Source organism: Salvelinus alpinus, chromosome 1 (genome assembly GCF_045679555.1).
Source record: "Salvelinus alpinus chromosome 1, SLU_Salpinus.1, whole genome shotgun sequence".
NCBI classification, from domain to species: domain Eukaryota; kingdom Metazoa; phylum Chordata; class Actinopteri; order Salmoniformes; family Salmonidae; genus Salvelinus; species Salvelinus alpinus.
The window spans coordinates 1888545-1914111 of NC_092086.1; the positions used below are offsets into that span (position 1 = coordinate 1888545).

The 25567-nt window shown below is 48.6% G+C and overlaps 1 protein-coding gene across 3 annotated transcripts in view; it reads left to right on the forward strand.

Moving 5' to 3' along the window:
• Nucleotides 1-25567, forward strand: part of llgl1 (LLGL scribble cell polarity complex component 1) — a 183156-nt gene that overhangs the window by 60816 nt on the left and 96773 nt on the right. For all 3 annotated transcript variants that reach the window (XM_071390588.1, XM_071390575.1, XM_071390583.1), the window contains exons 3-12: nucleotides 2306-2387; nucleotides 5187-5344; nucleotides 6187-6333; nucleotides 12762-12924; nucleotides 15143-15278; nucleotides 16376-16430; nucleotides 20604-20758; nucleotides 21572-21807; nucleotides 22650-22717; nucleotides 23737-23911. In XM_071390588.1, the coding sequence (XP_071246689.1) occupies nucleotides 2306-2387; nucleotides 5187-5344; nucleotides 6187-6333; nucleotides 12762-12924; nucleotides 15143-15278; nucleotides 16376-16430; nucleotides 20604-20758; nucleotides 21572-21807; nucleotides 22650-22717; nucleotides 23737-23911 (1375 nt within the window). The remainder of the gene's footprint in view (nucleotides 1-2305; nucleotides 2388-5186; nucleotides 5345-6186; nucleotides 6334-12761; nucleotides 12925-15142; nucleotides 15279-16375; nucleotides 16431-20603; nucleotides 20759-21571; nucleotides 21808-22649; nucleotides 22718-23736; nucleotides 23912-25567) is intronic.

The window sequence follows — 25567 nt, forward strand, 5'->3', positions numbered from 1 at the left end:
AGACATGGTGGTGGTGGTGAATAGTAGTTAATTCAACAGGTAGATCAGGTATATAGACATGGTGGTGGTGGTGAATAGTAGTTAATTCAACAGGTAGATCAGGTATATAGACATGGTGGTGGTGAATAGTAGTTAATTCAACAGGTAGATCAGGTATATAGACATGGTGGTGGTGAATAGTAGTTAATTCAACAGGTAGATCAGGTATATAGACATGGTGGTGGTGAATAGTAGTTAATTCAACAGGTAGATCAGGTATATAGACATGGTGGTGGTGGTGAATAGTAGTTAATTCAACAGGTAGATCAGGTATATAGACATGGTAGTGAATAGACCAGAGGACATTTCTCAAAAAGTACGATCTTTGTCCCCATGTGCAGTTGTAAACTGTAGTCTGGCTTTTTTATGGCGGTTTTGGAGCAGTGGCTTCTTCCTTGCTGAGCGGCCTTTCAGGTTATGTCGATATAGGACTCGTTTTACTGTGGATATAGATACTTTTGTACCGGTTTCCTCCAGCATCTTCACAAGGTCCTTTGCTGTTGTTCTGGGATTGATTTGAACTTTTCGCACCAAAGTACGTTAATCTCTAGGAGACAGAACGCGTCTCCTTCCTGAGCTGTATGACGGCTGCGGGGTCCCATGGTGTTTATACTTGCGTACTATTGTTTGTACAGATGAACGTGGTACCTTCAGGCGTTTGGAAATTGCTCCCAAGGATGAACCAGACTTGTGGAGGTCTACAATTTGTTTTCTGAGGTCTTGGCTGATTTCTTTTGATTTTCCCATGATGTCAAGCTAAGAGGCACTGAGTTTGAAGGTAGGCCTTGAAATACATCCACAGGTACACCTCCAATTGACTCAAATGATGTCAATTGGCCTATCAGAAGCTTCTAAAGCCATAACATAATTTTCTGGATTTTTCCAAGCTTTTTAAAGGCACAGTCAACTTAGTGTATGAAAACTTCTGACCCACTGGAATTGTGATACAGTGAATTATAAGTGAAATCATCTGTAAACAATTGTTGTAAAAATTACTTGTGTCATGCACAAAGTAGATGTCCTAACCAACTTGCCAAACTACAGTTTGTTAACAAGAAATTTGTAGAGTGGTTGAAAAACAAGTTTTAATGATTCCAACAAAAGTCTGTGTAAACTTCCGACTTCAACTGTATATATAGACAGTAGCTGTGTGTGTATAGCTGTGTGTTGTATTCCTTGACTATGCTGTGTGTATATAGCTGTGTGTTGTATTCCTTGACTATGCTGTGTGTATATAGCTGTGTGTTGTATTCCTTGACTATGCTGTGTGTATATAGCTGTGTGTTGTATTCCTTGACTATGCTGTGTGTATATAGCTGTGTGTTGTATTCCTTGACTATGCTGTGTGTATATAGCTGTGTGTTGTATTCCTTGACTATGCTGTGTGTATATAGCTGTGTGTTGTATTCCTTGACTATGCTGTGTGTATATAGCTGTGTGTTGTATTCCTTGACTATGCTGTGTGTATATAGCTGTGTGTTGTATTCCTTGACTATGCTGTGTGTATATAGCTGTGTGTTGTATTCCTTGACTATGCTGTGTGTATATAGCTGTGTGTTGTATTCCTTGACTATGCTGTGTGTATATAGCTGTGTGTTGTATTCCTTGACTATGCTGTGTGTATATAGCTGTGTGTTGTATTCCTTGACTCTGCTGTGTGTATATAGCTGTGTGTTGTATTCCTTGACTATGCTGTGTGTATATAGCTGTGTGTTGTATTCCTTGACTCTGCTGTGTGTATATAGCTGTGTGTATATAGCTGTGTGTTGTATTCCTTGACTATGCTGTGTGTATATAGCTGTGTGTATATAGCTGTGTGTTGTATTCCTTGACTATGCTGTGTGTGTATATAGCTGTGTGTATATAGCTGTGTGTTGTATTCCTTGACTATGCTGTGTGTATATAGCTGTGTGTTGTATTCCTTGACTATGCTGTGTGTATAGCTGTGTGTTGTATTCCTTGACTCTGCTGTGTGTATATAGCTGTGTTGTATTCCTTGACTATGCTGTGTGTATATAGCTGTGTGTATATAGCTGTGTGTTGTATTCCTTGACTATGCTGTGTGTATATAGCTGTGTGTTGTATTCCTTGACTATGCTGTGTGTATATAGCTGTGTGTTGTATTCCTTGACTATGCTGTGTGTATAGCTGTGTGTTGTATTCCTTGACATGCTGTGTGTATATGCTGTGTGTATAGCTGTGTGTTGTATTCCTTGACTATGCTGTGTGTATAGCTGTGTTGTATTCCTTGACCATGCTGTGTTAGTTATGGCTCTCCAGGGGTGGAGTTTACAGGTCTACACAGAGACACTGCAGCCGTAGCGCAGATACACTTCCTCCAAGGACAGGTAAGACTGTTAGGTCACTTCCTGTAGGACGGGTGAGACTGTTAGGTCACTTCCTCCAAGGATAGGTAAGACTGTTAGGTCACTTCCTCCAAGGATAGGTAAGACTGTTAGGTCACTTCCTGTAGGATGGGTGAGACTGTTAGGTCACTTCCTATAGGATGGGTAAGACTGTTAGGTCACTTCCTGTACAGATATGCGTAGACGAGGAGGTCCTCGTTTTGTTCCCATTTGAGAGATCTGGGATGTCTCCAGGATGGGACACTAGCGGCCGGCAGGCTGCCCTGAGTTCCTCTGTGGAGATGGGAGAACCTTCCAGAAGGACAACCTCAGCCAGTATTTAGGTCAGGGGGAGGAGCCACTAGGACAACCTCAGCCAGTATTTAGGTCAGGGGGAGGGGCCACTAGGACAACCTCAGCCAGTATTTAGGTCAGGGGTCACTAGCGGGCGGCAGGCTGCCCTGAGTTCCTCTGTGGAGATGGGAGAACCTTCCAGAAGGACAACCTCTTTCAGTAGGCCCGCGGATCAATTTACTTCGAAACAAAAGGTTCTCTCCGCCTCCAGGACGGGGGCCAGTAAAATGTTTTTCCCTCGAGGTAGGAGGGGACCAACCAGATCTTAGATTTGTATTTAATAAGGATCCCCATTAGTTCCTGCCAAGGCAGCAGCTACTCCTCCTGGGGTTTATTATGGATCCCCATTAGTTCCTGCCAAGGCAGCAGCTACTCTTCCTGGGGTTTATTATGGATCCCCATTAGTTCCTGCCAAGGCAGCAGCTACTCTACCTGGGGTTTATTATGGATCCCCTTTAGTTCCTGCCAAGGCAGCAGCTACTCTTCCTTGGGTTTATTATGGATCCCCATTAGTTCCTGCCAAGGCAGCAGCTACTCTTCGTGGGGTTTATTATGGATCCCCATTAGTTCCTGCCAAGGCAGCAGCTACTCTTCCTGGGGTTTATTATGGATCCCCATAGCAGCTACTCTTCCTGGGGTTTATTATGGATCCCCATTAGTTCCTGCCAAGGCAGCAGCTACTCTTCCTTGGGTTTATTATGGATCCCCATTAGTTCCTGCCAAGGCAGCAGCTACTCTTCCTGGGGTTTATTATGGATCCTCATTAGTTCCTGTCAAGGCAGCAGCTACTCTTCCTGGGGTTTATTATGGATCCTCATTAGTTCCTGTCAAGGCAGCAGCTACTCTTCCTGGGGTTTATTATGGATCCTCATTAGTTCCTGCCAAGGCAGCAGCTACTCTTCCTGGGGTTTATTATGGATCCCCATAGCAGCTACTCTTCCTGGGGTTTATTATGGATCCCCATTAGTTCCTGCCAAGGCAGCAGCTACTCTTTCTGGGGTTTATTATGGATCCCCATTAGTTCCTGTCCCAGGCAGCAGCTACTCTTCCTGGGGTTTATTATGGATCCCCATTAGTTCCTGCCAAGGCAGCAGCTACTCTTCCTGGGGTTTATTATGGATCCCCATTAGTTCCTGCCAAGGCAGCAGCTACTCTACCTGGGGTTTATTATGGATCCTCATTAGTTCCTGTCAAGGCAGCAGCTACTCTTCGTGGGGTTTATTATGGAGCCCCATTAGTTCCTGCCAAGGCAGCAGCTACTCTTCGTGGGGTTTATTATGGATCCCCATTAGTTCCTGCCAAGGCAGCAGCTACTCTTCCTGGGGTTTATTATGGATCCCCATAGCAGCTACTCTTCCTGGGGTTTATTATGGATCCCCATTAGTTCCTGCCAAGGCAGCAGCTACTCTTTCTGGGGTTTATTATGGATCCCCATTAGTTCCTGTCCCAGGCAGCAGCTACTCTTCCTGGGGTTTATTATGGATCCCCATTAGTTCCTGCCAAGGCAGCAGCTACTCTTCCTGGGGTTTATTATGGATCCCCATTAGTTCCTGTCCCAGGCAGCAGCTACTCTTCCTGGGGTTTATTATGGATCCCCATTAGTTCCTGTCAAGGCAGCAGCTACTCTTCGTGGGGTTTATTATGGATCCCCATTAGTTCCTGCCAAAGCAGCAGCTACTCTTCCTGGGGTTTATTATGGATCCCCATTAGTTCCTGCCAAGGCAGCAGCTACTCTTCCTGGGGTTTATTATGGATCCCCATTAGTTCCTGCCAAGGCAGCAGCTACTCTTCCTGGGGTTTATTATGGATCCCCATTTAGTTCCTGCCTAGGCAGCAGCTACTCTTCCTGGGGTTTATTATGGATCCCCACTTAGTTCCTGCCAAGGCAGCAGCTACTCTTCCTGGGGTTTATTATGGATCCCCATTAGTTCCTGTATCTACAATACAACATGTTTAATACCACCATACAACAATATGACAATGTACGTGTGTCTAGAGTGCTCGTGTGCATAAATGTCCTGGATTGGTTGAAATTGGAAGCCCTGTTTTTGTTGGGCGACGATGGGCTCAGTTTTAATGCAACGATTTGACTGTTTTAATGCAGAAATAGTGCTGTGATTGGTTAAATATGACCTCGCATAATTTGCAGGGAATTGTTGATTTTTTACAAAAATATGTGCGATGGCAGAATTGTGGAATCCTGGAGGGACTGTTAAGTTTTAAATAGTTTAACTGCACAAGTCAGTTGACTGCATGTAGGGTTGGAGGGGGGGGTTGTGGGGCAGGATGTGGATATGCAGACCCACAAGCCACTGCAGCCCCTCATGAGGTCAGATATTTTGTACCCCCCCCCCCATCGAAGTTGTCCATCCCTGGTTTTAACAAATTCACCATTCACGCCCTTCTTCCTGGTCTGTGACGTCATCCTGGTGTTGTGCTCCGTGATAGGGCCGTCTGTTGTCGCTGCTTGATGACAACACGTTGCACCTGTGGGAGCTGGGCGGAGCTTCCCGGGACAGGGGAGAGGCTAAGAGAGAGGGCGTGGTCTACCTGGAAGAAAAACGCAACTACAGTCTCCTGGGACGACCTGGACTAGAGAGCTTCAGGTACACACACACACACACACACACACACACACACACACACACACACACACACACACACACACACACACACACACACACAACACACACACACACACACACACACACAGTGAGATACTTGGAACACAGACATACACAGAGACATACATGAATGTGTGTGTTATAATGTGTTATAATGTGGGTGTTATAATGTGTTATAATGTGTGGGTGTTATAATGTGTTATAATGTGTGGGTGTTATAATGTGGGTGTTATAATGTGTTATAATGTGTGGGTGTTATAATGTGTTATAATGTGTGGGTGTTATAATGTGTGGGTGTGTTATAATGTGTGGGTGTGTTATAATGTGTGGGTGTGTTATAATGTGTGGGTGTGTTATAATGTGTGGGTGTTATAATGTGTGGGTGTTATAATGTGTGGGTGTTATAATGTGTTATAATGTGTGGGTGTTATAATGTGTGTGTGGGTGTTATAATGTGTTATAATGTGTGGGTGTTATAATGTGTTATAATGTGTGGGTGTTATAATGTGTGGGTGTTATAATGTGTTATAATGTGTGGGTGTTATAATGTGTGGGTGTTATAATGTGTGGGTGTTATAATGTGTTATAATGTGTGGGTGTTATAATGTGTTATAATGTGTGGGTGTTATAATGTGTGGGTGTTATAATGTGTTATGTGTGGGTGTTATAATGTGTTATAATGTGGGTGTTATAATGTGTTATAGTGTGTGGGTGTTATAATGTGTTATAATGTGGGTGTTATAATGTGTTATAATGTGTGGATGTTATAATGTGTTATAATGTGTGGGTGTTATAATGTGTTATAATGTGTGTGATGTCTCCAGTGCGAGCCGTGTGACGGTTCTGCTGTTGCTGAGGTCATGTGACCTGCTGTGTGTCGGCACCGAGGGAGGGGGCATACACTTCCTGGATCTGCCACGCCTCTCGTTGAGGGACAACCAATCACTCCTGCTGGACCAGGTGATGCAGAGGTAAGTGACCGCTGCTTCAGCCAGTGGGAGGAGGTACATTTACATTTAAGTCATTTAGCAGACGCTCTTATCCAGAGCGACTTACAAATTGGTGCATTCACCTTATGATATCCAGTGGAACAACCACTTTACAATAGTGCATCTAACTCTTTTAAGGGGGAGGGGGGGGGTTAGGAGGATTACTTTATCCTATCCTAGGTATTCCTTAAAGAGGTGGGGTTTCAGGTGTCTCCGGAAGGTGGTGATTGACTCCGCTGACCTGGCGTCGTGAGGGAGTTTGTTCCACCATTGGGGTGCCAGAGCAGCGAACAGTTTTGACTGGGCTGAGCGGGAACTGTACTTCCTCAGAGGTAGGGAGGCGAGCAGGCCAGAGGTGGATGAACGCAGTGCCCTTGTTTGGGTGTAGGGCCTGATCAGAGCCTGAAGGTACGGAGGTGCCGTTCCCCTCACAGCTCCGTAGGCAAGCACCATGGTCTTGTAGCGGATGCGAGCTTCAACTGGAAGCCAGTGGAGAGAGCGGAGGAGCGGGGTGACGTGAGAGAACTTGGGAAGGTTGAACACCAGACGGGCTGCGGCATTCTGGATGAGTTGTAGGGGTTTAATGGCACAGGCAGGGAGCCCAGCCAACAGCAGTAATCCAGACGGGAGATGACAAGTGCCTGGATTAGGACCTGCGCCGCTTCCTGTGTGAGGCAGGGTCGTACTCTGCGAATGTTGTAGAGCATGAACCTACAGGAACGGGTCACCGCCTTGATGTGAGTTGAGAACGACAGGGTGTTGTCCAGGATCACGCCAAGGTTCTTAGCGCTCTGGGAGGAGGACACAATGGAGTTGTCAACCGTGATGGCGAGATCATGGAACGGGCAGTCCTTCCCCGGGAGGAAGAGCAGCTCCGTCTTGCCGAAGTTCAGCTTGAGGTGGTGATCCGTCATCCACACTGATATGTCTGCCAGACATGCAGAGATGCGATTCGCCACCTGGTTATCAGAGGGGGGAAAGGAGAAGATTAATTGTGTGTCGTCTGCATAGCAATGATAGGAGAGGCCATGTGAGGATATGACAGAGCCAAGTGACTTGGTGTATAGCGAGAATAGGAGAGGGCCTAGAACAGAGCCCTGGGGGACACCAGTGGTGAGAGCACGTGGTGCGGAGACAGATTCTCGCCACGCCACCTGGTAGGAGCGACCTGTCAGGTAGGACGCAATCCAAGGTAGTGTGGTTCTAGAATGGGTTGGGTTCTAGAATGGGTTGGGTTCTAGAATGGGTTTGGTTCTAGAATGGGTTGGGTTCTCCAGGTTCCATCCTGCTCAGCTGAGAGGAGATGTGTCACAGGTGTGTATCTATGTTGTGTGTACACTTCCCACTGCTCCTGTTGTCATGGTCGTTAGGGGGAAGGGCCTCCTGTTGTCATGGTCGTTAGGGGGAAGGGCCTCCTGTTGTCATGGTCGTTAGGGGGGGGGCTCCTGTTGTCATGGTCGTTAGGGGGAAGGGCCTCCTGTTGTCATGGTCGTTAGGGGGGAAGGGCCTCCTGTTGTCATGGTCGTTAGGGGGAAGGGCCTCCTGTTGTCATGGTCGTTAGGGGGAAGGGCCTCCTGTTGTCATGGTCGATAGGGGGGAAGGGCCTCCTGTTGTCATGGTCGTTAGGGGGAAGGGCCTCCTGTTGTCATGGTCGTTAGGGGGGGAAGGGCCTCCTGTTGTCATGGTCGTCAGGGGGGAAGGGCCTCCTGTTGTCATGGTCGTTAGGGGGGAAGGGCCTCCTGTTGTCATGGTCGTTAGGGGGAAGGGCCCCCTGTTGCCATGGTCGTTAGGGGGAAGGGCCTCCTGTTGTGATGGTCGTTAGGGGGGAAGGGCCTCCTGTTGTGATGGTCGTTAGGGGGGAAGGGCCTCCTGTTGTGATGGTCGTTAGGGGGGAAGGGCCTCCTGTTGTGATGGTCGTTAGGGGGAAGAGCCTCCTGCTGTCATGGTCGTTAGGGGGGAAGAGCCTCCTGCTGTCATGGTTGTTAGGGGGAAGGGCCTCCTGTTGTCATGGTCGTTAAGGGGAAGAGCCTCCTGTTGTCATGGTCGTTAGGGGGAAGGGCCTCCTGTTGTCATGATTGTTAGGGGGAAGAGCCTCCTGTTGTCATGGTCGTTAGGGGGGAAGGGCCTCCTGTTGTCATGGTCGTTAGGGGGAAGGGCCTCCTGTTGTCATGGTCGTTAGGGGGGAAGAGCCTCCTGCTGTCATGGTCGTTAGGGGGGAAGGGCCTCCTGTTGTCATGGTCGTTAGGGGGAAGAGCCGCCTGTTGTCATGGTCGTTAGGGGGGAAGAGCCTCCTGCTGTCATGGTCGTTAGGGGGGAAGGGCCTCCTGTTGTCATGGTCGTTAGGGGGGAAGGGCCTCCTGTTGTCATGGTCGTTAGGGGGGAAGGGCCTCCTGCTGTCATGGTTGTTAGGGGGAAGAGCCTCCTGTTGTCATGGTCGTTAGGGGGGAAGGGCCTCCTGCTGTCATGGTTGTTAGGGGGAAGAGCCTCCTGTTGTCATGGTTGTTAGGGGGAAGAGCGTCATGGTCGTTAGGGGAAGAGCCTCCTGTTGTCATGGTTGTTAGGGGGGAAGGGCCTCCTGTTGTCATGGTTGTTAGGGGGAAGAGCCTCCTGTTGTCATGGTCGTTAGGGTGGAAGAGCCTCCTGTTGTCATGGTCGTTAGGGGGGAAGGGCCTCCTGCTGTCATGGTTGTTAGGGGGAAGAGCCTCCTGTTGTCATGGTCGTTAGGGGGAAGAGCCTCCTGCTGTCATGGTCGTTAGGGGGAAGAGCCTCCTGTTGTCATGGTTGTTAGGGGGAAGAGCCTCCTGCTGTCATGGTCGTTAGGGGGGAAGGGCCTCCTGCTGTCATGGTTGTTAGGGGGGAGGGCCTCCTGCTGTCATGGTTGTAAGGGGGAAGAGCCTCCTGTTGTCATGGTTGTTAGGGGGAAGAGCCTCCTGCTGTCATGGTCGTTAGGGGGAAGAGCCTCCTGCTGTCATGGTCATTAGGGGGAAGGGCCTCCTGCTGTCATGGTTGTTAGGGGGAAGAGCCTTGACTCGGTGCTAACAAGCGCTCAACGTCACATCACAGAGAGGGGGGTGGAGGTTGAGAGGGTGAGGGATGGGACAGGGAGAGATGGGGGTGGAGGGTGAGAGACGGGGAGATGGAGAGACACAATGAAATGCTTTGTGGGTAATGTTTGTGGTTCGGTGGTTCTGGCGACCATCCTTTCTGCTGGACTGCCCTCCTCAGTCACTGTGTGGAGGGGGGGTCCAATCCCACTCTGGGGGGGGTGAGATCCTATCAGTCACTGTGTGGAGGGGGGGTCCAATCCCACTCTGGGGGGGGTGAGATCCTATCAGTCACTGTGTGGAGGGGGGGTCCAATCCCACTCTGGGGGGGGGGTGAGATCCTATCAGTCACTGTGTGGAGGGGGGGTCCAATCCCACTCTGGGGGGGTGAGATCCTATCAGTCACTGTGTGGAGGGGGGGTCCAATCCCACTCTGGGGGGGTGAGATCCTATCAGTCACTGTGTGGAAGGGGGGTCCAATCCCACTCTGGGGGGGTGAGATCCTATCAGTCACTGTGTGGAGGGGGGGTCCAATCCCACTCTGGGGGGTGAGATCCTATCAGTCACTGTGTGGAGGGGGGGTCCAATCCCACTCTGGGGGGGTGAGATCCTATCAGTCACTGTGTGGAGGAGGGGTCCAATCCCACTCTGGGGGGTGAGATCCTATCAGTCACTGTGTGGAGGGGGGGGCAATCCCACTCTGGGGGGGTGAGATCCTATCAGTCACTGTGTGGAGGGGGGATCCAATCCCACTCTGGGGGGGTGAGATCCTATCAGTCACTGTGTGGAGGGGGGATCCAATCCCACTCTGGGGGGTGAGATCCTATCAGTCACTGTGTGGAGGGGGGGTCCAATCCCACTCTGGGGGGGGGGGTGAGATCCTATCAGTCACTGTGTGGAGGGGGGGTCCAATCCCACTCTGGGGGGGTGAGATCCTATCAGTCACTGTGTGGAGGGGGGGGGGGGGCAATCCCACTTTGAGGGGGTGAGATCCTATCAGTCACTGTGTGGAGGGGGGGTCCAATCCCACTCTGGGGGGTGAGATCCTATCAGTCACTGTGTGGAGGGGGGTCCAATCCCACTCTGGGGGGTGAGATCCTATCAGTCACTGTGTGGAGGGGGGGTCCAATCCCACTCTGGGGGGGGTGAGATCCTATCAGTCACTGTGTGGAAGGGGGGTCCAATCCCACTCTGGGGGGGTGAGATCCTATCAGTCACTGTGTGGAGGGGGGGTCCAATCCCACTCTGGGGGGTGAGATCCTATCAGTCACTGTGTGGAGGGGGGGTCCAATCCCACTCTGGGGGGGTGAGATCCCATCAGTCACTGTGTGGAGGGGGGGTCCAATCCCACTCTGGGGGGTGAGATCCTATCAGTCACTGTGTGGAGGGGGGGGGGGAAATCCCACTCTGGGGGGGTGAGATCCTATCAGTCACTGTGTGGAGGGGGGGTCCAATCCCACTCTGGGGGGGTGAGATCCTATCAGTCACTGTGTGGAGGAGGGGTCCAATCCCACTCTGGGGGGTGAGATCCTATCAGTCACTGTGTGGAGGGGGGGGCAATCCCACTCTGGGGGGGTGAGATCCTATCAGTCACTGTGTGGAGGGGGGATCCAATCCCACTCTGGGGGGGTGAGATCCTATCAGTCACTGTGTGGAGGGGGGATCCAATCCCACTCTGGGGGGTGAGATCCTATCAGTCACTGTGTGGAGGGGGGGTCCAATCCCACTCTGGGGGGGGGGGGGTGAGATCCTATCAGTCACTGTGTGGAGGGGGGGTCCAATCCCACTCTGGGGGGGTGAGATCCCATCAGTCACTGTGTGGAGGGGGGGGGGGAAATCCCACTCTGAGGGGGTGAGATCCTATCAGTCACTGTGTGGAGGGGGGGTCCAATCCCACTCTGGGGGGTGAGATCCTATCAGTCACTGTGTGGAGGGGGGTCCAATCCCACTCTGGGGGGTGAGATCCTATCAGTCACTGTGTGGAGGGGGGGTCCAATCCCACTCTGGGGGGGGTGAGATCCTATCAGTCACTGTGTGGAAGGGGGGTCCAATCCCACTCTGGGGGGGTGAGATCCCATCAGTCACTGTGTGGAGGGGGGGTCCAATCCCACTCTGGGGGGTGAGATCCTATCAGTCACTGTGTGGAGGGGGGGGGGAAATCCCACTCTGGGGGGGTGAGATCCTATCAGTCACTGTGTGGAGGGGGGGTCCAATCCCACTCTGGGGGGTGAGATCCTATCAGTCACTGTGTGGAGGGGGGATCCAATCCCACTCTGGGGGGGTGAGATCCTATCAGTCACTGTGTGGAGGGGGGATCCAATCCCACTCTGGGGGGTGAGATCCTATCAGTCACTGTGTGGAGGGGGGGTCCAATCCCACTCTGGGGGGGTGAGATCCTATCAGTCACTGTGTGGAGGGGGGGGGGGGGCAATCCCACTCTGAGGGGGTGAGATCCTATCAGTCACTGTGTGGAGGGGGGGTCCAATCCCACTCTGGGGGGTGAGATCCTATCAGTCACTGTGTGGAGGGGGGTCCAATCCCACTCTGGGGGGTGAGATCCTATCAGTCACTGTGTGGAGGGGGGGGGCAATCCCACTCTGGGGGGGTGAGATCCTATCAGTCACTGTGTGGAGGGGGGGTCCAATCCCACTCTGGGGGGGTGAGATCCTATCAGTCACTGTGTGGAGGGGGGGGTCCAATCCCACTCTGGGGGGGTGAGATCCTATCAGTCACTGTGTGGAGGGGGGTCCAATCCCACTCTGGGGGGTGAGATCCTATCAGTCACTGTGTGGAGGGGGGGGGGGGGCAATCCCACTCTGGGGGGTGAGATCCTATCAGTCACTGTGTGGAGGGGGGTCCAATCCCACTCTGGGGGGTGAGATCCTATCAGTCACTGTGTGGAGGGGGAGGGGGGGGCAATGGGGGGGGGGGGCAATCCCACTCTGGGGGGGTGAGATCCTATCAGTCACTGTGTGGAGGGGGGGTCCAATCCCACTCTGGGGGGGGTGAGATCCTATCAGTCACTGTGTGGAGGGGGGATCCAATCCCACTCTGGGGGTTGAGATCCTATCAGTCACTGTGTGGAGGGGGGTCCAATCCCACTCTGGGGGGTGAGATCCTATCAGTCACTGTGTGGAGGGGGGTCCAATCCCACTCTGGGGGGTGAGATCCTATCAGTCACTGTGTGGAGGGGGGTCCAATCCCACTCTGGGGGGTGAGATCCTATCAGTCACTGTGTGGAGGGGGGTCCAATCCCACTCTGGGGGGGTGAGATCCTATCAGTCTTGGTTCTGCCTCATCTGAAACACTTCTCTCCTCAGTGTACCTCAGGACTACAGGTGGCTGATGGGTAATGGTGTTTTTCAGCGTACCTGAGGACTACAGGTGTGGGAAGTCTCTGGGACCGGTGGAGTCGTTACAGGAACACCCCCAGCAGCCAGGGAAGATTCTGATTGGCTACAGCAGAGGCCTGGTCGTCCTATGGGATCTCAGCACCCGCAACGCAGAACACATGTTCCTGGGAAAACAGGTAAATATAAACTGGACAAAAATATAACTACAGCTTCCTGTCTAGTCTGTCGTCGTATTACACCTCTCTACAGCTCTGTCTTCCTGTCTAGTCTGTCGTCGTATTACACCTCTCTACAGCTCTGTCTTCCTGTTTAGTCTGTCGTCGTATTACACCTCTCTACAGCTCTGTCTTCCTGTCTAGTCTGTCGTCGTATTACACCTCTCTACAGCTCTGTCTTCCTGTTTAGTCTGTCGTCGTATTACACCTCTCTACAGCTCTGTCTTTCTGTTTAGTCTGTCGTCGTATTACACCTCTCTACAGCTCTGTCTGTCTTTCTGTCTAGCCTGTCGTCGTATTACACCTCTCTACAGCTCTGTCTTTCTGTTTAGTCTGTCGTCGTATTACACCTCTCTACAGCTCTGTCTTTCTGTTTAGTCTGTCGTCGTATTACACCTCTCTACAGCTCTGTCTTTCTGTTTAGTCTGTCGTCGTATTACACCTCTCTACAGCTCTGTCTTCCTGTTTAGTCTGTCGTCGTATTACACCTCTCTACAGCTCTGTCTTCCTGTTTAGTCTGTCGTCGTATTACACCTCTCTACAGCTCTGTCTTTCTGTCTAGTCTGTCGTCGTATTACACCTCTCTACAGCTCTGTCTTTCTGTTTAGTCTGTCGTCGTATTACACCTCTCTACAGCTCTGTCTTTCTGTTTAGTCTGTCGTCGTATTACACCTCTCTACAGCTCTGTCTTTCTGTTTAGTCTGTCGTCGTATTACACCTCTCTACAGCTCTGTCTTCCTGTCTAGTCTTTCGTCGTATTACACCTCTCTACAGCTCTGTCTTTCTGTTTAGTCTGTCGTCGTATTACACCTCTCTACAGCTCTGTCTTTCTGTTTAGTCTGTCGTCGTATTACACCTCTCTACAGCTCTGTCTTCCTGTCTAGTCTTTCGTCGTATTACACCTCTCTACAGCTCTGTCTGTCTTCCTGTCTAGCCTGTCGTCGTATTACACCTCTCTACAGCTCTGTCTGTCTTCCTGTCTAGTCTGTCGTCGTATTACACCTCTCTACAGCTCTGTCTGTCTTCCTGTCTAGTCTGTCGTCGTATTACACCTCTCTACAGTTCTGTCTGTCTTCCTGTCTAGTCTGTCGTCGTATTACACCTCTCTACAGCTCTGTCTGTCTTCCTGTCTAGCCTGTCGTCGTATTACACCTCTCTACAGCTCTGTCTGTCTTCCTGTCTAGTCTGTCGTCGTATTACACCTCTCTACAGCTCTGTCTGTCTTCCTGTCTAGTCTGTCGTCGTATTACACCTCTCTACAGCTCTGTCTGTCTTCCTGTCTAGCCTGTCGTCGTATTACACCTCTCTACAGCTCTGTCTGTCTTCCTGTCTAGTCTGTCGTCGTATTACACCTCTCTACAGCTCTGTCTGTCTAGTCTGTCGTCGTATTACACCTCTCTACAGCTCTGTCTGTCTTCCTGTCTAGCCTGTCGTCGTATTACACCTCTCTACAGCTCTGTCTGTCTTCCTGTCTAGCCTGTCGTCGTATTACACCTCTCTACAGCTCTGTCTGTCTTCCTGTCTAGCCTGTCGTCGTATTACACCTCTCTACAGCTCTGTCTGTCTTCCTGTCTAGCCTGTCGTCGTATTACACCTCTCTACAGCTCTGTCTGTCTTCCTGTCTAGTCTGTCGTCGTATTACACCTCTCTACAGCTCTGTCTGTCTAGTCTGTCGTCGTATTACACCTCTCTACAGCTCTGTCTGTCTTCCTGTCTAGTCTGTCGTCGTATTACACCTCTACAGCTCTGTCTGTGTGTGTCTGTTACAATATGGCTAAATACAGTGTGTGTCTGTTACAATATGGTTAAATACAGTGTGTCTGTTACAATATGGCTAAATACAGTGTGTCTGTTACAATATGGCTAAATACAGTGTGTCTGTTACAATATGGCTAAATACAGTGTGTCTGTTACAATATGGCTAAATACAGTGTGTGTCTGTTACAATATGGCTAAATACAGTGTGTCTGTTACAATATGGCTAAATACAGTGTGTCTGTTACAATATGGCTAAATACAGTGTGTGTCTGTTACAATATGGCTAAATACAGTGTGTCTGTTACAATATGGCTAAATACAGTGTGTGTCTGTTACAATATGGTTAAATACAGTGTGTGTCTGTTACAATATGGCTAAATAGTGTGTGTGTGTGTATGTGTGTGTGTGTGTCTGTTTGCAGCAGCTGGAGTCCCTGGTGTGGGAACGTTCCGGTAGCTCCTTCATCAGTTCCCATAGCGACGGGGGGTACAGCGTGTGGGCTGTTGCCAGTGGTAACACGTACACACACCAGCCCGTGTCCTCGTCCATCCCCTACGGTGAGAGACACACACACCCCCTAACCCCTACACACCCCCTAACCCCTACACACACCCTAACCCCTACACACACACACACACCCTAACCCCTACACACACACCCTAACCCCTACACACACACACACACACACACCCTAACCCCTACACACACACACACACCATAACCCCCTACACACACACCCTAACCCCTACACACACACACATACACACACACACACACACACACACCCTAACCCCTACACACACACACGCACACCATAACCCCCTACACACACACACACACACCATAACCCCCTACACACACACCCTAACCCCTACACACACACACACACACACACACACACACACACACCTTAACCCCTACACACACACCCTAACCCCTACACACACACACTCAGGTCCGTTCCCTTGGGACCTCATTAACTCCTTGTCGTCTCGTTGTGTCTCAGGTCCGTTCCCTTGGGACCTCATTAACTCCTTGTCGTCTGTCTCGTTGTGTCTCAGGTCCGTTCCCTTGGGTCCTCATTAACTCCTTGTTGTCTCGTTGTGTCTCAGGTCCGTTCCCTTGGGAACTCATTAACTCCTCGTCGTCTGTCTCGTTGTGTCTCAGGTCCGTTCCCTTGGGACCTCATTAACTCCTCGTCATCTGTCTCGTTGTGTTTCCGGTCCGTTCCCTTGGGACCTCATTAACTCCTTGTCGTCTGTCTCGTTGTGTCTCCGGTCCATTCCCTTGGGACCTCATTAACTCCTTGTCATCTCGTTGTGTCTCAGGTCCGTTCCCTTGGGACCTCATTAACTCCTTGTCGTCTCGTTGTGTCTCAGGTCCGTTCCCTTGGGACCTCATTAACTCCTCGTCGTCTGTCTCGTTGTGTCTCAGGTCCGTTCCCTTGGGACCTCATTAACTCCTCGTCGTCTGTCTCGTTGTGTCTCAGGTCCGTTCCCTTGGGAACTCATTAACTCCTCGTCGTCTGTCTCGTTGTGTCTCAGATCCGTTCCCTTGGGACCTCATTAACTCCTTGCCGTCTGTCTCGTTGTGTCTCAGGTCCGTTCCCTTGGGACCTCATTAACTCCTTGTCGTTTGTCTCATTGTGTCTCAGGTCCGTTTCCTTGTAAAGCCATCAACAAGATCTTATGGAGGACGACTCAGTCAGGGTGAGGAGTCAGGACCACTATCTACTATCGACTACCACTACTACTATCTACTATCACTACCACTATCTACTATTCACTATCTACTATCACTATTCACTATCTACTATCACTACCACTATCTACTATTCACTATTCACTATCTACTATCACTATTCACTATCTACTATCGACTACCACTACCACTATCTACTATCACTACCACTATCTACTATTCACTATTCACTATCTACTATCACTATTCACTATCTACTATCTACTACCACTATCTACTATTCACTATTCACTATCTACTATCACTATCTACTATTCACTATCTACTATTCACTATCTACTATCGCTATCTACTATCGCTATCTACTATCTACTATCAATATTTACTATCACTGTTCTGGTAACACTATCAGTATCTACTATCGCTATCTACTATCACTATTCACTATCACTATCTACTATCGCTATCTACTATCACTATTCACTATCTACTATCACTATCTACTATCACTATCTACTATTCACTATCTACTATTCACTATCTACTATTCACTATCACTATTCACTATCTACTATCACTATCTACTATCACTATCTACTATCACTATTCACTATCTACTATTCACTATCTACTATCGCTATCTACTATCACTATTCACTATCTACTATCACTATCTACTATCGCTATCTACTATCACTATTCACTATCTACTATCACTATCACTATCTACTATCACTATCTACTATCACTATTCACTATCTACTATCACTATCTACTATCACTATTCACTATCTACTATCACTATCTACTATCACTATTCACTATTCACTATCTACTATTCACTATCTACTAGTCACTATCTACTATCACTATCTACTATTCACTATCTACTATCGCTATCTACTATCACTATCTACTATCACTATTCACTATCTACTATTCACTATCTACTATTCACTATCTACTATCGCTATCTACTATCACTATCTACTATCACTATTCACTATCTACTATCTACTATCACTATTCACTATCTACTATCACTATTCACTATATCTACTATCACTATCCACTATCACTATCTACTATCACTATTCACTATCTACTATCACTATTTACTATCACTGTTCTGGTAACACTATCAGTATCTACTATCACTAGGATCCATTCTGGTAACACTATCAGTATCTACTATCACTAGGATCCATTCTGGTAACACTATCAGTATCTACTATCACTAGGATCCATTCTGGTAACACTATCAGTATCTACTATCACCAGGATCCATTCTGGTAACACTATCAGTATCTACTATCACTAGGATCCATTCTGGTAACACTATCAGTATCTACTATCACTAGGGTCCATTCTGGTAACACTATCAGTATCTACTATCACTAGGGTTGATCCATTCTGGTAACACTATCAGTATCTACTATCACTAGGATCCATTCTGGTAACACTATCAGTATCTACTATCACTAGGATCCATTCTGGTAACACTATCAGTATCTACTATCACTAGGATCCATTCTGGTAACACTATCAGTATCTACTATCACTAGGGTCCATTCTGGTAACACTATCAGTATCTACTATCACTAGGGTTGATCCATTCTGGTAACACTATCAGTATCTACTATCACTAGGGTGGATCCATTCTGGTAACACTATCAGTATCTACTATCACTAGGATCCATTCTGGTAACACTATCAGTATCTACTATCACTAGGGTGGATCCATTCTGGTAACACTATCAGTATCTACTATCACTAGGATCCATTCTGGTAACACTATCAGTATCTACTATCACTAGGATCCATTCTGGTAACACTATCAGTATCTACTATCACTAGGGTCCATTCTGGTAACACTATCAGTATCTACTATCACTAGGGTCCATTCTGGTAACACTATCAGTATCTACTATCACTAGGGTCCATTCTGGTAACACTATCAGTATCTACTATCACTAGGATCCATTCTGGTTACACTATCAGTATCTACTACCACTAGGGTCCATTCTGGTAACACTATCAGTATCTACTATCACTAGGATCCATTCTGGTAACACTATCAGTATCTACTATCACTAGGATCCATTCTGGTAACACTATCAGTATCTACTATCACTAGGGTCCATTCTGGTAACACTATCAGTAACAGCTATCACCGTTACAGCTGTTAGTGTACCAGCTATCTATCTAGCTACCATCTAACACAGCTGTCTATAACCCCTAGCTATCACTGTTACAGCTGTCTATAACCCCTAGCTATCACTGTTACAGCTGTCTATAACCCCTAGCTATCACTGTTACAGCTGTCTATAACCCCTAGCTATCACTGATACAGCTGTCTATAACCCCTAGCTATCACTGTTACAGCTGTCTATAACCCCTAGCTATCACTGTTACAGCTGTCTATAACCCCTAGCTATCACTGTTACAGCTGTCTATCACTGTTACAGCTGTCTATAACCCCTAGCTATCACTGTTACAGCTGTCTATAACCCCTAGCTATCACTGTTACAGCTGTCTATAACCCCTAGCTATCACTGTTACAGCTGTCTATAACCCCTAGCTATCACTGTTACAGCTGTCTATAACCCCTAGCTATCACTGTTACAACTGTCTATCACTGTTACAGCTGTCTATCACTGTTACAGCTGTCTATAACCCCTAGCTATCACTGTTACAGCTGTCTATAACCCCTAGCTATCACTGTTACAGCTGTCTATAACCCCTAGCTATCACTGATACAGCTGTCTATAACCCCTAGCTATCACTGTTACAGCTGTCTATAACCCCTAGCTATCACTGATACAGCTGTCTATAACCCCTAGCTATCACTGTTACAGCTGTCTATAACCCCTAGCTATCACTGTTACAGCTGTCTATAACCCCTAGCTATCACTGTTACAGCTGTCTATAACCCCTAGCTATCACTGTTACAGCTGTCTATAACCCCTAGCTATCACTGTTACAGCTGTCTATAACCCCTAGCTATCACTGATACAGCTGTCTATAACCCCTAGCTATCACTGTTACAGCTGTCTATAACCCCTAGCTATCACTGTTACAGCTGTCTATAACCCCTAGCTATCACTGTTACAGCTGTCTATAACCCCTAGCTATCACTGATACAGCTGTCTATAACCCCTAGCTATCACTGTTACAGCTGTCTATAACCCCTAGCTATCACTGTTACAGCTGTCTATAACCCCTAGCTATCACTGTTACAGCTGTTAGTGTAACAAACATCTCTCTCACTGTCCCTCTCTCTCTCACTGTCCCCCACTCTCTCACTGCCCCCCACTCTATCACTGCCCTTCTCTCTCTCACTGCCCCTCTCTCTCTCACTGTCCCCCACTCTCTCACTGTCCCCCACTCTCTCACTGTCCCCCACTCTCTCACTGCCCCCCACTCTATCACTGCCCTTCTCTCTCTCACTGCCCCCCACTCTATCACTGCCCTTCTCTCTCTCACTGCCCCTCTCTCTCTCACTGCCCCTCTCTCTCTCACTGTCCCCCACTCTCTCACTGTCCCCCACTCTCTCACTGTCCCCCACTCTCTCACTGTCCCCCACTCTCTCACTGCCCCTCTCTCTCACTGCCCCCTCTCTCTCTCTCACTGCCCCTCTCTCTCTCACTGCCCCTCTCTCTCTCACTGTCCCTCTCTCTCTCACTGCCCCTCTCTCTCTCTCTCACTGCCCCTCTCTCTCTCTCTCTCTCACTGTCCCTCTCTCTCTCACTGCCCCTCTCTCTCTCACTGCCCCTCTCTCTCTCACTGCCCCTCTCTCTCTCTCACTGCCCCTCTCTCTCTCTCTCACTGTCCCTCTCTCTCTCACTGCCCCTCTCTCTCTCTCTCTCTCACTGCCCCTCGCTCTCTCTCTCACTGCCCCTCGCTCTCTCTCACTGCCCCTCTCTCTCTCTCACTGCCCCTCTCTTTCTCTCACTGTCCCTATCTCTCTCTCACTGTCCCTCTCTCTCTCTCACTGTCCCTCTCTCTCTCTTTCACTGTCCCTCTCTCTCTCACTGTCCCTCTCTCTCTCACTGTCCCCCTCTCTCTCACTGCCCCTCTCTCTCACTGTCTCTCTCACTGTCCCCCTCTCTCTCACTGTCCCTCTCTCTCTCACTGCCCCTCTCTCTCTGTCTCTCTGTCTGTCTCTGTCTCTCATGTAGGTGTCCAGTAGTCCTCTACAGTGGAGGAATGCCCAGAGCCAGTTATGGAGACCGTCACTGTGTGACCATCCAACAGGACAAACAACACGTCACTCTGGACTTCACCTCCAGAGTTGTAGACTTCTTCACGGTCCACACCACTGACCTGGAGCACGGTGAGAGAGAGAGAGACACACTTATCCAGAGTTGTAGACTTCTTCACGGTCCACACCACTGACCTGGAGCACGGTGAGAGAGAGAGAGACACACTTATCCAGAGTTGTAGACTTCTTCACGGTCCACACCACTGACCTGGAGCACGGTGAGAGAGAGAGACCCACTTATCCAGAGTTATAGACTTCTTCACGGTCCACACCACTGACCTGGAGCACGGTGAGAGAGAGAGACACACTTATCCAGAGTTATAGACTTCTTCACGGTCCACACCAGTGACCTGGAGCACGGTGAGAGAGAGAGACCCACTTATCCAGTTATAGACTTCTTCACGGTCCACACCACTGACCTGGAGCACGGTGAGAGAGAGAGACACACTTATCCAGAGTTATAGACTTCTTCACGGTCCACACCAGTGACCTGGAGCACGGTGAGAGAGAGAGACTCACTTATCCAGAGTTATAGACTTCTTCACGGTCCACACCACTGACCTGGAGCACGGTGAGAGAGAGAGAGACTGACTTATCCAGAGAGAGACACACTGGCACAATTAGGGTTAAGTGACTTGCTCAAAGGGCACATCCAACGATTTATTTGCTCTGGGATTGTCCCAGCGCTCCTCGCCGCTAGGCTACCTGACCCCCTGTATTAACAATGTGTATTTCCTCTCCCAGACTATGATAATCCTACAGCCCTAGTGGTTTTACTGGAGGAGGAGCTGGTTGTGATAGACCTCCTCACCACCAGGTGGCCCTCTGTCCCTCCTCCCTAACTGGGACCCCCCCTGTGTTAATAATGTGTATTTCCTCTCCCAGACTGTGACGATCCTACAGCCCTAGTGGTTTTACTGGAGGAGGAGCTGGTTGTGATAGACCTCCTGACCACCGGGTGGCCCTCTGTCCTTCCTCCCTACCTTGCTCCGCTCCACTCCTCAGCCATCACCACTTCCTGTCACCTGGACAACGTCCCCGCCAAGCTCTGGGACCGCCTGGCTGCCGCCGGGAAAAGCCAGGGCACTCAACACGCAAACGGAGTGAAACACGCACACGGGGTGAGACATTGTACACACACACACACACACACGTGTTCTCACCCACCCCAACCAGTGTTTTATTCATTAGGTACCAAATGGAAGAAATCAGATGGAAACGGTGAAGGGACTCCCTGAACTTGTCCAATGAGAAACGCTTGTTTTACGTTGCAAAATGTTTTGTTACTGTGTGCACTAATGAATATGGCCTAGGTGTATCTGTATTCCCAGTCAGAAATTATATATTTTCAACCAGGTTTGCTCACTGGGTTATTAGCAAGTCCTTCTTAGCTTAGCAGCAGTTTAGCCTGGATTAGCGTTGTTAGTTTAGCAACATGTTAGCGTTGTTAGCTTAACAGCGGGGTAGTCTGTATTAGCATTGTCAGTTTAGCAGCAGGTTAGCCTGTATTAGTGTTTTTAGCTTAGCAGCAGGTTAGTCTGTATTAGCATTGTTAGCTTAGCAGCAGGTTAGCCTGTATTATTATTGTTAGCTTAGCAGCAGGTTAGCCTGTATTAGCGTTGTTAGCTTAGCAGCAGGTTAACCTGTATTAGCATTGTTAGCTTAGCAGCAGGTTAGCCTGTATTAGCATTGTTAGCTTTGCTGCAGATGTCCACAGTTAAATGCTTTGCAGCCAGTACCATCTGTCGGTGTCGTATATCATACCAGCCTGCCTACGTGTGGCAGTGCCAGGGAGGGTTGGAGTTGGCACTAGAACAGAGGGGTCAGAGGGGACAGGTCATCAGAGAGACAGACGTTCACAGCTGTATGAATGAGGCCTTACTTATCAAATTAGTCTCTCTGCTGCAATGTGTGTATCAGTCATCTAACCTAAAGGGGGATGTGTGTGTGTGTGTGTGTATAGAGTTGGCCGATATGTGGAGGGAAGAATCTAGCGCCCCCGCCCAAACAACAGGAGTTGCTGCTGACGGGGTAAACACACACACACACACACACACACACACACACACATGGTCTTATGTAGTCTTCCTACTGTCTCCACTATGTTAATGACTCCACACTTAGGTTGGAGTCATTAAAACTCGTTTTTCAACCACTCCACACATTTCTTGTTAACAAACTGTAGTTTGGCAAGTCGGTTAGGACATCTACTTTGTGCATGACACAAGTAATTTCTCCAACAATTGTTTACAGACAGATTATTTCACTTATAATTCACTGTATCACAATTCCAGTGGCTCAGAAGTTTACACACACTAAGTTGACTGTGCCTTTAAACAGCTTGGAAAATTCCATAAAATTATATCATGGCTTTAGAAGCTTCTGATTGGCTAATTGACATAATTTGAGTCAATTGGAGGTGTACCTGTGGATGAATTTCAAGGCCTTCCTTCAAACTCAGTGCCTCTTTGCGTGACATCATGGGAAAATCAGTCTGGTTCATCCTTGGGAGCAATTTCCAAACGCCTGAAGGTACCACGTTCATCTGTACAAACAATAGTACGCAAGTATAAACACCATGGGACCACGCAGCCATCATACTGCTCAGGAAGGAGACGCGTTATGTTCCCTAGAGATGAACGTACTTTGGTGCGAAAAGTTCAAATCAATCCCAGAACAACAGCAAAGGACCTTGTGAAGATGCTGGAGGAAACAGGTACAAAAGTATCTATATCCACAGGAAAACGAGTCCAATATCGACATAACCTGAAAGGCCACTCAACAAGGAAGAATTGTGAAAACTGAGTTTATATGTATTTGGCTAAGGTGTATGTAAACTTCCGACTTCAACTGTATCTCCTGTCTCCACTATGTTAAGAGGTGTGTGTGTGTGTGTGTGTGTGTGTGTGTGTGTGTGTGTGTGTGTGTGTGTGTGTGTGTGTGTGTGTGTGTGTGTGTGTGTGTGTGTGTGTGTGTGTGTGTGTGTGTGTGTGTGTGTGTGTGTGTGTGTGTGTGTGTGTGTGTGTGTGTGTGTGTGTGTGTGTGTGCAGGCATGAGGACGGTACAGTACGGTTCTGGGATGTGTCTGCTGTTGCCATGACTCCTCTCTACAAGCTCAGCACGGCTAACGTCTTCCACACCGACTGTGACCCTAACGACGACCCCCTGGACCCTAACGACGACCCCGAAGCACTGCAAGAGGAGGAGTGGCCTCCCTTCAGGAAGGTCAGAACACTCACACACACACACACACACACACACGCACTGACACACACACGCACTGACACACACACGCACTGACACACACACGCACTGACACACACACGCACTGACACACACACGCACTGACACACACACACACACACTGACACACACACACTGACACACACTCACACACACACACTGGCACACACACACACACTGACACACACACACACACTGACACACACACACACCGACACGCGCGCACACACACACACTGACACACACACACACACCGACACTTGCACACACACGCAAGCCCGCGCTCACACATTTCTTATAAATTTGCAAACATTTCTAAAAACCTCTTTTCACTTTGTTATTATGGGGTTTTGTGTCGTCATGGGGTTTTGTGTCGTTATGGGGTATCATTATGGGGTATTGTGGCGTCATGGGGTATCATCATGGGGTATTGTCATTATTGAGTCCTTATTGGGTATTGTGTCATTATGGGGTATTGAGCCGTTATGGGGTATTGAGCCGTTATGGGGTATTGAGTCGTTATGGGGTATTGATTCCTTATGGGGTATCGTGTCATTATAGGGTATCATTATTGGGTATTGCGTCGTTATGATTATGGGTTATTGATTCATTATGGGGGTATTTATTATTATGGGGTATTGTGTCGTCATGGGGTATTGAGTCGTTATTGGGTATTGTCGTTATGGGGTATTGATTCCTTATGGGGTATCGTGTCATTATAGGGTATCATTATTGGGTTTTGTGTCGTTATGGGTTATGATTATGGGTTATTGATTCATTATGGGGGTATTTATTATTATGGGGGTATTGAGTCATTATGGGGTATTGAGTCGTTATGGGGTATTGAGTCGTTATGGGGTATTGTGTCGTTATGGGGTATCGTGTCGTTATGGGGTTTCGTGTCGTTATGCGGTATCATTATGGGGTATCGATTCATTATAGGGTATCATTATTGGGTATCGAGTGGTCATGGGGTATCATTATGTGGTATTGTGTCATTATGGGGTATCATTATGGGATTCATTATGGGGGTATTTTGTCATTGTGGGGTATCATTATGGGGTGTCGTCGCGGGGTATTGAGTCGTCGCGGGGTATTGAGTCGTCGCGGGGTATTGAGTCGTCGCGGGGTATTGAGTCGTCGCGGGGTATTGAGTCGTCGCGGGGTATTGAGTCGTCGCGGGGTATTGAGTCGTCGCGGGGTATTGAGTCGTTGCGGGGTATTGTGTCATTATTGAGTCGTTGCGGGGTATTGAGTCGTTGCGGGGTATTGTGTCATTATTGTGTCGTCATATTCATTATAGGGTATCATTATGTGGTATTGTGTCATTATGGGGTATCATTGTGGGATTCATTATGGGGGTATTTTGTCATTGTGGGGTATCATTATGGGGTATCATTATGGGGTGTCGTCATGGTATTGAGTCGTCGCGGGGTATTGAGTCGTCGCGGGGTATTGAGTCATCATGGGGTATTGAGTCATTATTGTGTCGTCATATTCATTATAGGGTATCATTATTGGGTATTGTGTCGTTATGGGGTATCGAGTCGTCATGGGGTATCATTATGTGGTATTGTGTCATTATGGGGTATCATTATGGGGTATCATTACGGGGTGTCGTCATTGGGTATTGAGTCG